This window comes from Mytilus trossulus, chromosome 12 (genome assembly GCF_036588685.1).
Source record: "Mytilus trossulus isolate FHL-02 chromosome 12, PNRI_Mtr1.1.1.hap1, whole genome shotgun sequence".
Lineage (NCBI taxonomy): Eukaryota > Metazoa > Mollusca > Bivalvia > Mytilida > Mytilidae > Mytilus > Mytilus trossulus.
In genome coordinates, this window is record NC_086384.1 from 51080727 (window position 1) to 51095893 (window position 15167).

Sequence of the window (15167 nt, forward strand, 5' to 3'; positions counted from 1 at the left end):
CATAACGTTAGTATAAGTAAATAGAAATCTATGAAATTTAAACACAAGGTTTATGACCATAAAAGGAAGGTTGGTATTGATTTTGGGAGTTTTGGTACTAACAGTTTAGTAATAAGGGGCCGAAAGGGTCCAAAATTAAACTTTGTTTGATTCTCATCAAAAATTGAAAAATTGGGGTTCTTTGATATGCCGAATCTAACTGTGTATGTAGATTCTTAATTTTTGGTCCCGTTTTCAAATTGGTCTACATTAAGGTCCAAATGGTCCAAAATTAAACTTAGTTTGATTTTGACAAAAAATGAATCGGTTGGGTTCTTTGATATGCTGAATCTAAAAATGTACTTAGATTCTTGATTATTGGCCGAGTTTTCAAGCTGGTCCAAATCGGGGTCCAAAATTTAACTTTGTTTGATTTCATCAAAAATTGAATAAATGGGGTTCTTTAATATGTCAAATCTAACTTTGTATTTAGATTTTTCATTTTTGGTCCTGTTTTCAAATTCGTCTACATTAAAGTCCAAAGGGTCTGTAATTAAACTTAGTTTGATTTTAACAAAAATTGAAATCTTGGGGTTCTTTGATATGCTGAATCCAAACATGTACTTAGATTTTTTATTATGGGCCCAGTTTTCAAGTTGGTCCAAATCAGGATCTAAAATTATTATATTAAGTATTGTGCAATAGCAAGTCTTTTCAATTGCACAGTATTGCGCAATGGCAAGAAATATCTAATTGCACAATATTGTGAAATAGCAAATTTTTTTTTTAATTAGAGTTATCTTTCTTTGTCCAGAATAGTAAGCAAGAAATATCTAATTGCACAGATTTTTTTTTAATTGGAGTTATCCTTCTTTGTCCAGAATCAACTTAAATCTTTGTTATATACAATATACAATGTATATTCACTTTTTACTACCAACTGATAAATTAAAATAATCTTTACCATCCAGTGATAACAAGCAGTTTTTTTTACATCTTAATATTTTATGATGTATTTAAATGAGTAGTTATTGTTGCAAACTCCATTATAAATTTTAATTGAGATTAGTTTTGGAATAATGGAAAGGGGGATGTGATTAAAAAAATTGGGCTCATTCTCATTTGAAATTTCATAAATAAAACGAAAATTTCTTCAAATATTTTTTTGAGAGGATTAATATTCAACAGCATAGTGAATTGCTGTAAGAGAAAACAAAAATTTCAAGTTCATTAGAACACATTCATTCTGTGTCAGAAACCTATGCTGTGTCAACTATTCAATCACAATCCAAATTTAGAGCTGTATCCAGCTTGAATGTTGTGTCCATACTTGCCCCAACCGTTAAGGGTTCAACCTCTGCGGTCGTATAAAGCTACGCCCTGCGGAGCATATGGTTTAAATTAAAGTCATAAAATAAACAGGTTAAATGATGTGCAATGTTTTGTAACGTCTTAAAGTTTTGAAACAGTAAAAACAGGGCCAATACAGAAAAAAGCGTGAAAAAGGCTGTATTGGCCCATGGGCTAACACGGGACGTTCACTTCCGGTTTTTATACGACTTATAATCATTTAATAAAAGTATTATGAACTGGCTGATTCTGTATTGGCACTGGTATAGATTCTCGGTCAGCTGTATTGGCCCTCGACCCTACGGGTCTCGAGGCCAATACAGCAAACCTTGAATCTATACCAGTGCCAATACAGAAACAGCCAGTTAATAACACTATAGTACGTTATAAATCAAATATGAGAATTTGAGTCAAATCAGGAACATGAACTTTAACAACCAGTGGCCCTTTAAACTGATTGAAAGATTATGTCTTCATCATATGGTAATCAAGCACAATCCCTCCTGTAAGGGGTTAAATATCATACTACATTGTATTATGAAATTAATATATGAGAAGAATTTCACAGGACAAAATCAATTTTACAAGCCAATGCTGTAGGACTTGTGGTTAAGCGTGAAACCTGCACACTTGATAAAAAATTTCAATATAAAAAATATATATATCTGTAGGACTCAAATCTATGGTGGTTCCAAATCTATGGCAGATTCCTAATCTATGGTAAATACCCCTGTGAGATGATAATGAATAATTCATGAATATGCATGAACATTTCATGAACTGTTCATGAACAGATTTCATGAACAGTTCATCATATCTTCATGAATATTTGATGAGCAATTCATGAACTGAAAATCGACAGTAATGTTCATGAACTTTAATGTTCATGAACAATTCATGAACAAGAAAGGTTCATGAGCATTTAAATGTTCATGAACAACAATGATCATGAACCCTTTCTTGTTCATGAATTGTTCATGAACTTTGTTCATAAATTGTTCATGAACATTGAAGTTCATGAACACTTAAATGTTCATGAACCTTTCTTGTTCATGAATTGTTCCAGTAGATTCCACTGGAATTATCACTGGTAAATCCACAAACTGATTAACTAATATAAAAATTATGTGTGATATATAAACTTCTCTTCCTTTCTGTAATTCAAAACTTGCTGTCTCTGTATTTCCAACAATAATTGCTGAATAAAGGTATTAAAATGGAGTCTGCATAAAATCTGTTTCATATCATTGCTGGCAGCTCATATTTAATCCCCTAAAAGTACAAAAATATCCACAAAGAATCAATTGTTCAAGAGGTAATGATTGTATGAAGCAATACATTCAATAGAAACAGCATTATGCATCTTAAATTGCATTGGAAGTTTAAGTTAAACTCAAATTTAGTACCCCCCCCCCCTCTTTAACCCTTGAAGATGAAACTGGCGACTTAAATTATTATTAACGTTTCACCAAGTTAATTTACGATGAATATTATTCACACAATTTAATTTCTACATATCAGATTATCATATATACCCATGTACCATTTACATGTCAGATTACGATATGTCTGTTATGAATGTGACAACAATATATCAATTTATCATTCTTCATTAATTTATTGTCTGCCTAAACTTTCTGATGTTTTGCTCAGATTAAAATCCTAAATGTTTTATATTGCCTCAACAAATTGTATTTCATAATCATTATATGTTAAATCAAATACTTATCTGAAAACATCTGCGTTTGGATTCTCCATTTTTGTTATCCAGCGTAATCATATGACGTCATATTTGCAAGTGCGTTTAGGTCAAGGTGTCAATCTTGTCCCATATAATATCGGCCCGAAGTTGATTCGTCCCTGTTATGGTATTTCAGTGAACTTCTCAAAATCGGTCGACCATTGGACTACGGAAACAGCCGATTTGCGGGGTTTGCCGGTTTGTAGAAATTTAAAATCACAAGAGTTACTTCCCCTTAATATGGGTGTTTGAGAATGTTTTGAAAATGTATTTCACTTTCATTAAAATATACGTTTTCCTTTTAAAATTTTAGTTTTGTATATAATATCTATCTTAAAATACAGCTACAACTTCTATTTCATCTTATTTTATTTTTTTATTTTGCAGGAATAAAAAAATAAAAACACCATACATTTATGATATTTCACGAATAATTAACTAAAATGTTCTACACTAAACGGTCGATAAGGTACCTATGATTCTCATTTAAACGTGTGATGTAAGTTATAAATGTTACACCTAGTGATTCATCAAAACTTCATGAACATTCATAAATACTTTTAATGAACATTTCATGAATTTTTATGAGCAGCTAGTGATTCATCAAAACTTCATGAACATTCATAAAATACTTTTAATGAACAGTTCATGAATTAAATTCATGAACCTTCATTTATGAATTATTTATGAATTTTCATGTACCATTCATGAACATTCACGAACCATTCATGATAGTTCATGAAGTCATGAATTTCTTCTCGCCGGGGTATGACGTCATGCCGTCCCAATTCTATGGCAGATTTTTTAAAACTCTAATCTATGGCAAGTTTTGTAATGTCCTAATCTATGGCAGATTTTTGTTGTTTCGAAATCTCTTACAGATTTTGTTCAAATGTAAAACAAGGTAGTACATATATACATGTACAATGATTGACTTGTCTTTTAATCAAATAAAAATAAGTTAATGTATGGCAACGTGAGCATTTCTATAAACATTTGTACAATAAAAACTCCATAATGGTCAACCAAATCATGATGTCAACTATAAAAAAAAAAGTGTAGAAGTGATATACCATAATACAGAAACCAGGATTAAAATGACCTTTCCTGAAAAAAAAAAAAACATTTCTTAATATCTGTGCATGGTACCTATTTAATCCATTTATTAAAACATCTAGAAAAATGGGATTAACAAACGAGAAAGCAGTTATTTATAACAGAAAAATTAAATAGTTTGACTTTTCACATAATATTTATTTTAGTGTTAATCTATCTTTTTTAACTGGTGATGATTTAATTCTAGGTAGTATATATATATCCTGTAATTTTATTTTCTCACTTTGAATACTTTGCCAGCCGTAAAGTCTAAAATATTCACTATAGCTCCTTTTCAAAAATATCCACTACTAAAAATATCGCAGGACTTCACTTAATTATTGTCCCTTCTATGGATAAGAGATCACATCTTCCTTAAAACCATCAGCAAATTGTTTCAGAGGGAAAACAAAAAGGGATTTCCTGAGTATTGTAAACAGATTTCAGGAATGTTCAAGAGCGCCAACAACTTTGCCTAAGTAAGTCATCGACAACTTACATGGCTTTATTTTTATTGTGACGTTATATTCTACTCTTTTTCCCGGAAAATTAGGTATTTCCAAAATCTGCCATAGATTTGGAACCCGCCATAGATTTGAGTCCTACATATCACTCTTTTCTTAATAAGTTCCCCCTTATCGTGAGTTAATTATTATTTTGGGGATGCAACTACAACCTAGCTACAAAAAATGGTATGCCAGACATATGGTCAAGAACTATGTATTTATTAAAGAACTTTAAATCTTACCTTTTATTTGATAAAACCTGAAGTTTGATTTGATTATATTAAATGTAGAAATAATGCATTCTAATGCAACTAGTTTGTAACGATACTTTTCATTGGACATTGACAAATATTTTGAGGGGTTAGATTCCACGTTCTACCAGTCCGTAACTAAGAAAGCCACCATTTTGAATTAAAATTTTTTTGTTCATGTTTTTTCTCAAAAAAAACCCAAGATAGTCACATATTAACTGAAAACCTCAAAACCTTCTTTTTGTCCATATTTAAACCATTCTGAAGCATACAAAAAGTAAAAATACGTTTAGTGTTCATTTTTGACAAGTCACAACCATAGTATACATATGACATCACATTGTTTAGATGCTAAAGACGATGCAACAGTTTCGCAGACTTTTTCATTTCTGCCATTTTTTACCAAAATATTTATTAAATGACATTTATTTAAATATGTGACATTAGAATGGAGATAACTTGATTTTACTGTCGCAAATATCCGTTGACCTATCTCCGCTTCGCATCGCTAGGTAAACTCAATTTGCAACAGTAAAATCTACGTTTTACGAAGGCCAAGCTTAAAATACAATATAGTTATCTCCTAATTTTAATGTCTTCAACACATTTCTCATTTTAGGCAAATAGTACTTTGCCACAACTTCTTAGAGACAAACGCTTTTCTGACATGCGAAGATTGATTGCTTTTGGTAAAAGCCTTGATTCAAAGGATTATGCTGATGATATCAATAACTTGTTACAACAGTATGTCATAAAGGAAGAGTTTGTTACAGATTGTGCTAAATGTGGGTTTAGAAGATGGGATGAAGTCAAAGAAGTGGTAAATTGCAAGTATGTATAGACTTCTAAATACTTGTTGTTCTAAAATCATTTATAGTGTGCTCAATGCCTTGCAAATGATAATGAAGTTTAGCAATCTGTTACAGTGAGATGTTGCCTCAAACAACTTATTTTTAGATGACCTCAATGACGTTGTCACCATCATCTTTGTCAGCTGAAGAGATTTGGTTTGGAGACAATAACATGAGAATAAGGACCGGTATTACTATATGTATCGCTAGGAAATAGTAATTCAAGGTTTTATACCTGGAAAGGAAGGTTGAGTTTGATTTTGGAGGTTATTGACCTAACATGAGAATAAGTGATCAAAACAAGCATTTTTCTTTTTTCTTGTTTCAGAACAATCATTAAACTTGTGTATATATGAATGAATCTTCTCAAAAGTAAGTTTCGGTTTAAGGCATTATGACACAAACCGTTTAGCAATTAGGGACCAAAAAGGGCAAGAAAACTATGATTTTCTGGTTTATGGACAAAAACTTTGAGTATAAGTTTATTGATCTCTATGAAATTGATCCACAAGGTTCCATACCTACATGTAAAAAGGAAAGTTGGGATTGATTTTGAGGATGATGGCCTTATTCAAGAAAAAAGTGTAAAAAACAATATTATACTTTTCTAACATTTTTGAAATTGCTTATTTCTTGTTCAATTTCAATGTGGTTTAATTGAAGATTCTCTAGATATGCTTTATCTAATAGTTTTATAGATATCAGATTTTGAGCCCCATTTTTGTACATTTACTTGTCAACATTGAGGTCCAAAAGGTCAAAAAATTGAACTTCATTTGATTTCATAAAAAATGAACCATTTGGTTCTTTGTTACGCCTTATCCAAAGGTGTATTTAGATTTTTGTCTCGCTTAACAGAATAAAAAAGCAAGACATAGGTATGCTGTTTCTGGCGTCAGCGACAACGTTAACAATGTATTAGTTTGTGATTAGATCTGGTTTATGGTGAACAACTAGAAGTAAGTCAAAGTTATTGGGTATGCCGTTATATCTGTATTGGCACATCTCATTACCATGGAGATTATTTGGCCCCACCCCCTCAGTTAGGGTCTTTTGACTTTGAAATTTTGCAAAACTGTCATGTTTTAGTTTGTGATTAGGTCAGTTTATGAGGAACCACTAGTGGTACGTTAATGAAAATTGGTATGTAGTTGTATAAGCATTGGCATATCTCATTTCCATGTAGATTATTTAGTGCCCCCACCCCCTCAGTCGTGGTCTATTGACTTGAAAATTTTGCTTAGTTTTCATGTATTAGAATGTGATTAGGTCAGTTTATGGGGAACCAATAGCGATAAAATAAGGATATTTCATTATTTGGTATGTAGTATGAGCATTGGCATATCTCATTTCCATGGAGATTATTTGGCCCCGTTCCTTTAGTCATGGTCTATTGACTTTGAAACTTTTGCTTAGTTTTTAAGTATAAGTTTGTGATTAGGTTAGTTTATGGGGGACCACTAGTGGTAGGTCAATGATATTTGGTATGCAGTGGTATTAGCGTTGGCATATCTTTTTACCATGGAGATTTTATGACCCCGTTCCCTCAATCATAGTTTACAAATTTTAGTTTGTGTTAAGGTTTTTTTTAAAGGGAATTCAAACTACTTATGATAAGCCATAGTATTTGGTTTGTGTTGTAATAGCATTAGCACATCTCATTTCCATTCAGATCGTTTAGCCATGTTCCTTGAGTCATGGTTAATTAACTTTGAATATTTGCAAATCTTACATGTTAAATATTTTAATTTCAATACAATGTATTTGCATTATCGGAATTCCCAAAAATCCAGATATAACTCTGTGAGAACAGTATATTGATATGTGGACAATTTTGAAATTGATTCAAATGGAGAGCCAAAGTGTCCAAAATTAAAACTTTTGTTTGATTTTGAAAAAAAAATGTATTCTTGGGGCTCTTTGGTATGCTTTGTCTAACTGTGTGTATAGATTTTTGATTTTTAGACTGGTTTTTAAATTGGTCCACATTAAGGTCAAAAAGGGACCAAATTTAAACTTAGTTTGTAATTAACCAAAATTGAATTTGTGGCTTTTTTATATGCCTTATCCAAACATGCTTTTAGATTTTTCATTTCAATTTGGACCCAGTTTTTAAGTTTATACAAATCGAGGTCCAAAATAAACTTTCCACATCAAGGTCCAAAGGATCCAAAATAAAATTTTGTTTCTTCAAAAATTGAAATATTTGAGATCATTGATATGCTGAATCTAACTATCTATTTAGATTTTGAATATTGGACCATAAAAGGTAAAAGTCAAATTTCAAAATTTTCAGTTCTTTGACCAGATACATTCAGTGCAAGAAACCTGTGCTGTGTCAATATTTAATCACAATCCAAATTCAGAGCTATATCCAGCTTGAATCTAGTGTCCAATGTTCCCTCAAACGTTTTTGGGTTTGACCTCTGTGGTTGTATCAAGCTGTGCCCTGCAGAGCAATTTATTAATAATGATTGACCACTTTGCATGTAAATAGAAAATGATTTTGTAAATCAGTTAAATTATTTATATAATTGTTCATCACTTCTTTCATATGTCACATGTTTTTTCACTCCTTTTTCGTACATACATAAAGTGAAAAGTTTGAGAACCAAAATGTATGAGAGATGTTTGAGTTCATGTCTTGAAGCATTGAAATATTAGCATTATACTTTTTAGCTCACCTGGCCCGAAGCTTATGCCATCACTTGGCGTCCGCCGTCATCCGTCGTCTGTCGTCGTCGTAAACTATTTCAAAAATCTTCTCCTCTGAAACTACTGGGCCAAATACTTCCAAACTTTAACTGAATGTTCCTTAGGGTATCTAGTTTATAAATTGTATCCAAAGTTTTGATCTATCAACAAACATGGTCGCCATTGCTAAAAATAGAACATAGGGGTCAAATGCAGTTTTTGGCTTATAACTCAAAAACCAAAGCATTTAGAGCAAATCTGATGGGGGGTAATATTGTTTATTAGGTCAAGATCTATCTACCCTGAAATTTTCAGATGAATCAGTCAACCCGTTGTTGGGTTGCTGCCCCTGAATTGGTAATTTTAAGGAAATTTTGCTGTTTTTGGTTATTATCTTGAATATTATTATAGATAGAGATAAACTGTAAACAGCAATAATGTTCAGCAAAGTAAGATTTACAAATAAGTCAAATGACCAAAATGGTCAGTTGACCCCTTTAGGAGTTATTGCCCTTTATAGTCAATTTTTAACCATTTTTTAATAAATCTTAGTAATCTTTTCAAAAATCTTCTCCTCTGAAACTACAGGGCCAAATACTTCCAAACTTTAACTGAATGTTCATTAGGGTATCTAGTTTATAAATTGTATCCGAAGTTTTGATCTATCAATAAACATGGTCGCCATTCAGTGATTTTGTTTGCCTTCAATTAGTGGAGAATAAAGGCTTTTTCCCCTGGAGAAAAATCCTGATTTGAAAAAAAAATGGCTTAAAATTATTCCCAAAACGACAACTTTTTTCCCAAACAGTGCAGTCTTAGTAGTAATTTTGCATAAATACATACTGAAAAACACTCATTTAAACATTTTCCATGCCTGAAATGACTATAGGTGCAGATTTAATGATCTATTTTTGAATAATCACCTACAAAAAGTGGTCTTATTTCAAAGCAAGGGTAGACTCTTGAAAGGGGGTCTGTAAATTGAAGTTTCAGTCAAATTGTTATTTTAAATTTCCCAATTTGATGAAAATGACACATATTTTCCCAATAAAAAAGGGTAGAGGTAGTTTTGAAAAAAGCCAACAATATCACTGCCATTGCTAAAAATAGAACATAGGGTTCAAATGCAGTTTTTGGCTTATAACTCAAAAACCAAAGCATCTAGAGCAAATCTGACAGGAGCTAATATTATTTATCAGGTCAAGATCTATCTGCCCTGAAATTTTCAGATGAATCAGACAACCCGTTGTTGGGTTGCTGCCCCTGAATTGGTAATTTTAAGGAAATTTTGCTGTTTTTGGTTATTATCTTGAATATTATTATAGATAGAGATAAACTGTAAACAGCAATAATGTTCAGCAAAGAAAGATCTACAAATAAGTCAATTTGATCAAAATTGTCAATTGACCCCTTAAGGAGTTATAGCCCTTTAAAGACTTTTTTCACAATTTGTTCATCATGTTGACTTACTTTAAAAAATCTTCTCCTTTGAAACTGCTGTATCAATTTCAGCCAAACTTAGGCTAAATGAGTTTCAGAGTATCTAGTATAAATTTTATATTTTATTTCCTTGTATGTCAAGAAACATAGCTCCTATGGCTAAAATAGAACATAGGAGAAAATGATTTTTTTTTTTGCTTTTGAAGAAAATAGGACGATCCAAAGAACATTTAAATAAATTGAAAAGCCAAAATAATCATTGATGAGAGATTTAAACCAAAAGAATTAAGGTGAGCGATTCAGGCTCTTGAGAGCCTCTTGTTTAAAACTTCAATACATGTGTCCACAATTGATTTTTTTTAGGGATTATAGAGAAAAGGACAGAAACTGCATTCCTGAACAAATGCATGAAAATCCTCCCAAATTCTTTAGAGAAAGGCTAAGAGATTATTTGAATTTCTTCTTCCTCCACAACAAAAGTTCCACTGGTAAAACTGCATATTGTCGAAAGTGTGGATCTGAAAGGTAATTGAGAATAATACCAATGTTTATATACACACCAATAATACCAATGTTTATATACACACCAATAAAACCCATGTGTATATACACACCAATAATACCAATGTTTATATACACACCAATAATACCAATGTTTATGTACACACCAATAATACCAATGTTTATATACACACCAATAATACCGATGTTTACATGCACACCAATAATACCAATGTTTATGTACACACCAATAATACCTATGTTTATATACACACCAATAATACCAATGTTTATGTACACACCAATAATACCAATGTTTATATACACACCAATAATACCGATGTTTACATGCACACCAATAATACCAATGTTTATGTACACACCAATAATACCTATGTTTATATACACACCAATAATACCAATGTTTATGTACACACCAATAATACCAATGTTTATATACACACTAATAAAACCCATGTGTAATAACCTTTGTACTTGCATGGTTTTATGAGAATAAACTATCTAAATAATACCAATGTTTATGTACACACCAATAATACCAATGTTTATATACACACCAATAAAACCCATGTGTATATACACACCAATAATACCAATGTTTATATACACACCAATAATACCAATGTTTATGTACACACCAATAATACCAATGTTTATATACACACCAATAATACCGATGTTTACATGCACACCAATAATACCAATGTTTATGTACACACCAATAATACCTATGTTTATAAACACACCAATAATACCAATGTTTATGTACACACCAATAATACCAATGTTTATATACACACCAATAATACCAATGTTTACATGGACACCAATAATACCAATGTTTATATGCACACTAATAATACCAATGTTTATATGCACACTAATAATACCAATGTTTACATGCACACCAATAATACCAATGTTTATATGCACACTAATAATACCAATTTTTATATACACACCAATAATACCGATGTTTACATGCACACCAATAATACCAATGTTTATGTACACACTAGTAATACCAATGTTTATATACATACCAATAATACCAATGTTTATATACACACCAACAATACCAATGTTTATATACACACCAATAATACCAATGTTTATGTACACACCAATAATACCAATGTTTATATACACACCAATAATACCAATGTTTACATGCACACCAATAATACCAATGTTTATATGCACACTAATAATACCAATGTTTATATGCACACTAATAATACCAATGTTTACATGCACACCAATAATACCAATGTTTATATGCACACTAATAATACCAATTTTTATATACACACCAATAATACCGATGTTTACATGCACACCAATAATACCAATGTTTATGTACACACTAGTAATACCAATGTTTATATACATACCAATAATACCAATGTTTATATACACACCAACAATACCAATGTTTATATACACACCACTTTTCATAGATAGAATAAAAGTATGAATATTATTAACTAAAACCTATTTAAAACTTTCTATGATTTAAAAACAACTTCAACTATAAATATCTAACTCGTGACCCAAAAATGAAATAATTACTATGAAGTCAGATAAAATCAAAGGGTAAAGCGCATTGCGAGTGACCTGTTATTTTCAGCTCACCTGGTCAAGTGAGCTTTTCTTATCACTTGGGGACCAGTCATTATTTATCTCCAGGGGGAGGGGGCCAAAAAGTAAGGGGGTTATGAAAAAAATGGAAACTGATAGAGGAGGGGTCACTTTTTTCAAGGTTTATCAAGGGGGGGTTATGATTTTATTTTTCATAGATTCATTGATTACTGTATTGTGCAGTGACCATAGATTATATGTTTGGGCCCCTTTGAGTTAATTTGCAGCTAGACATGGGTTACACATGTTGAAGAGTGTTGTTCATTTTACAACCAGAAGTGGAAGGTGGGCAACACAATTTGATTTGAAAAAATAAATGTTGCACATTTTCTTTAAATTTTGAAACTGATATTACTTGAAAAACAAACAGTATTATTTATTTACTCACATGAAACAAACCGGGATGTGGTATTCAGTACGTAGGAGAAACTGGAAGATATTTATCAAAACGCACTCAAGAACATCTGTATCGTTTTAAAAGACCAAATAAATTCAAAAGTATCATTTACCAACACCTTAAGAAGCACAACCATCCTTTTAAATATTTAGCAGTTCAACCTTTAGAAGTAGTAAATAAGCAGCCTGGTGAATCGCATTCAAAGTTTGTACTATCACGGAAAATAATTGAATTAAATTGGATTAAAAAATTACAGACAGTTTACCCTCTCGGTCTAAATGATAATATCATGGGAATTGGTAATATATCTAGAACCAATTCTGTTAACATTTTGGATATAGTTTCTAAAACTGTTCGTAAAAACTGTTCTCACGGTCGTAGAACAAATCGCAATCAAAGAAAATTTCGGGCCAATCATACCAATATTTCGGACCTAATTTCTATTTCAAAAAACAACGGCAGACATTATCTGTTAACAAAACTCTGTTCGTTACCGGTTAATAAGTTAAATAAAATTTTAGAGGATTGCAACACAATTTCATATAGCAGTCCTAAGTATGAAATTGTTCAAATTATTATGGCATATTATTATTCTAAATTATTTCCCAAAATTGATCACCCTGAAGATCATAAAAAACATTTTATTAAAATTAAGTATGTCAATAAAGGCTTTGATTTTGTAAATATTGCCAGTATATTTAACGACCATTCTGTTAAAGAACAAATTCCTGGATATTTTGACAATACTGAGCTACCTCTTATTTGTTATATTTACAAGAAATCTACCCGGAAATTTGTGTTTAATTATAGTCAATTGTGTAAAGATTTTAATATCAGTGAAAATACACCTACTTCATGTAATTGCAGTAATTCCGAATATATTTATGGACCCATTTCCCATGCTATAACAGGAGATCTTAACATTGTTCAAGACCGAGAGTTAAAATCATTTCTCAGTAAAGGACCTAAATATCGTCCCCCGTCAATTATTAATTGGAATGAGTGTCGTAATATCATCCACGACTCACTCCATACTTACTGTATGAAATGGATAAAACGGGAAAAAGCTGACAAAAAATCTTTGGACTGTTTTTTTTATTCAGTAATGAAGATAGTTGATATACGTATTCAACATTTTAAAGAACATTTTACTATTAACAATAACCACAATAAACCTATTTCTCGTATCAAACATAAACTAAAAGAACTAGCCAAGGAATTTGTTTTTGTCCCGGCCGATAAAGCTGCTAATAATGTTATTATTGTTTGACGTAAATTTTACATTGAGGTTCTGAAAAAGGAAATCACCAATTCACCAACATTCCAACTGACTCCATTTTCAGAAAACGAAATCTGTAACAAACATAAACTTTTAGCCACCGCTTTACAAGCAGAGCCAAAAACAATGAAAGTCCCAACTATGTATTGGCTTCCAAAGCTACACAAAACCCCTTACAAATATAGATTTATTTCGTCTTCAAGCCATTGTTCAACTACTAAATTGTCTATTATTCTTACCAGCACACTTGGTACAATTAAAAACCTTATAATAAATTGTTCAAATAAGGCCTTCGAAAATAGTGAAATAAATTACTTTTGGAGTGTCAAGAACTCGTTGGAAGTACTTGATAAATTGCATGCTTATATTGGTGATTTTGAATCTGTTCAAAGTTTTGATTTTTCTACCCTGTATACCACATTGCCTCAAATTCTCATTAAGAAAAAATTCACACACCTAATTAAATGGGCATTCAAAAAATCAGAATGTGAATATATATGTTCAAACTCTTTTAAGTCATTTTTTAGTAGCAATAAACAAAAAAACTATGTTTATTGGACATGCTTTGATACTATATATGCCCTTGAATTTTTACTAGATAACATTTTTGTTCGCTTTGGGGATTTCGTATATCGTCAGATTATCGGAATTCCAATGGGGACTAACTGTGCACCACTTATTGTGGACCTCTTTTTGTATTGTTATGAGTTACAATTTATGACAAAAATAAGCAAAGACCCATCAAAACAACATCTGATAAACAAATTTAATAATACTTTTAGATATTTGGATGATATTTTGGCTCTCAATAATGACGACTTCAGTATGTATATTAATGAAATTTATCCTGGTATACTTACTTTAAATAAAGCTAATACTAACAATGACCACTGCCCTTTCCTCGATCTTGATATCTATATCACTAACGGAAAGCTGAATACTAAAATTTATGATAAAAGGGATGATTTTTCATTTCCTATCGTTAATTATCCGTTTTTAGATGGTGACGTTCCGTTGTCACCATCTTACGGTGTTTATATATCTCAACTTGTACGATTCGCTCATGTATGTAACAATGTTTTAGATTTTAACGAGAGAAATTTATATATTACTGAAAAATTATTACACCAGGGTTTTCGATATCACAAACTAGTCAAAACATTTACTAAATTTTATCATCGGTATAAAGACATCATTCGTAAATATAGCTCAACATGCAGACTTCATACACGTTCAGGTATTTCACATCCAATTTTTTATGAAAATATTCTTTATAAAGCACAAAGGTGTCAGTATTCACCTCATAAACTTACAAAACCTTTGAATAGACTTATTAAGAAGGGATATAATTACGATACTGTTGTCAAGTCATTAAAGATTGCATATTTTGGCGTTAATATTGGGTTATGTTCTTTTCAAAT

General features: G+C 31.2%; 1 protein-coding gene across 1 annotated transcript in view; it reads left to right on the forward strand.

The window, feature by feature from the left end:
- The window catches only part of LOC134693692 (uncharacterized), a 56545-nt gene that overhangs the window by 32976 nt on the left and 8402 nt on the right, over positions 1–15167 (forward strand). The window contains exons 7-8 of the mRNA XM_063554588.1: positions 5542–5753; positions 10271–10432. Of these exons, the coding sequence (XP_063410658.1) occupies positions 5542–5753; positions 10271–10432 (374 nt within the window). The remainder of the gene's footprint in view (positions 1–5541; positions 5754–10270; positions 10433–15167) is intronic.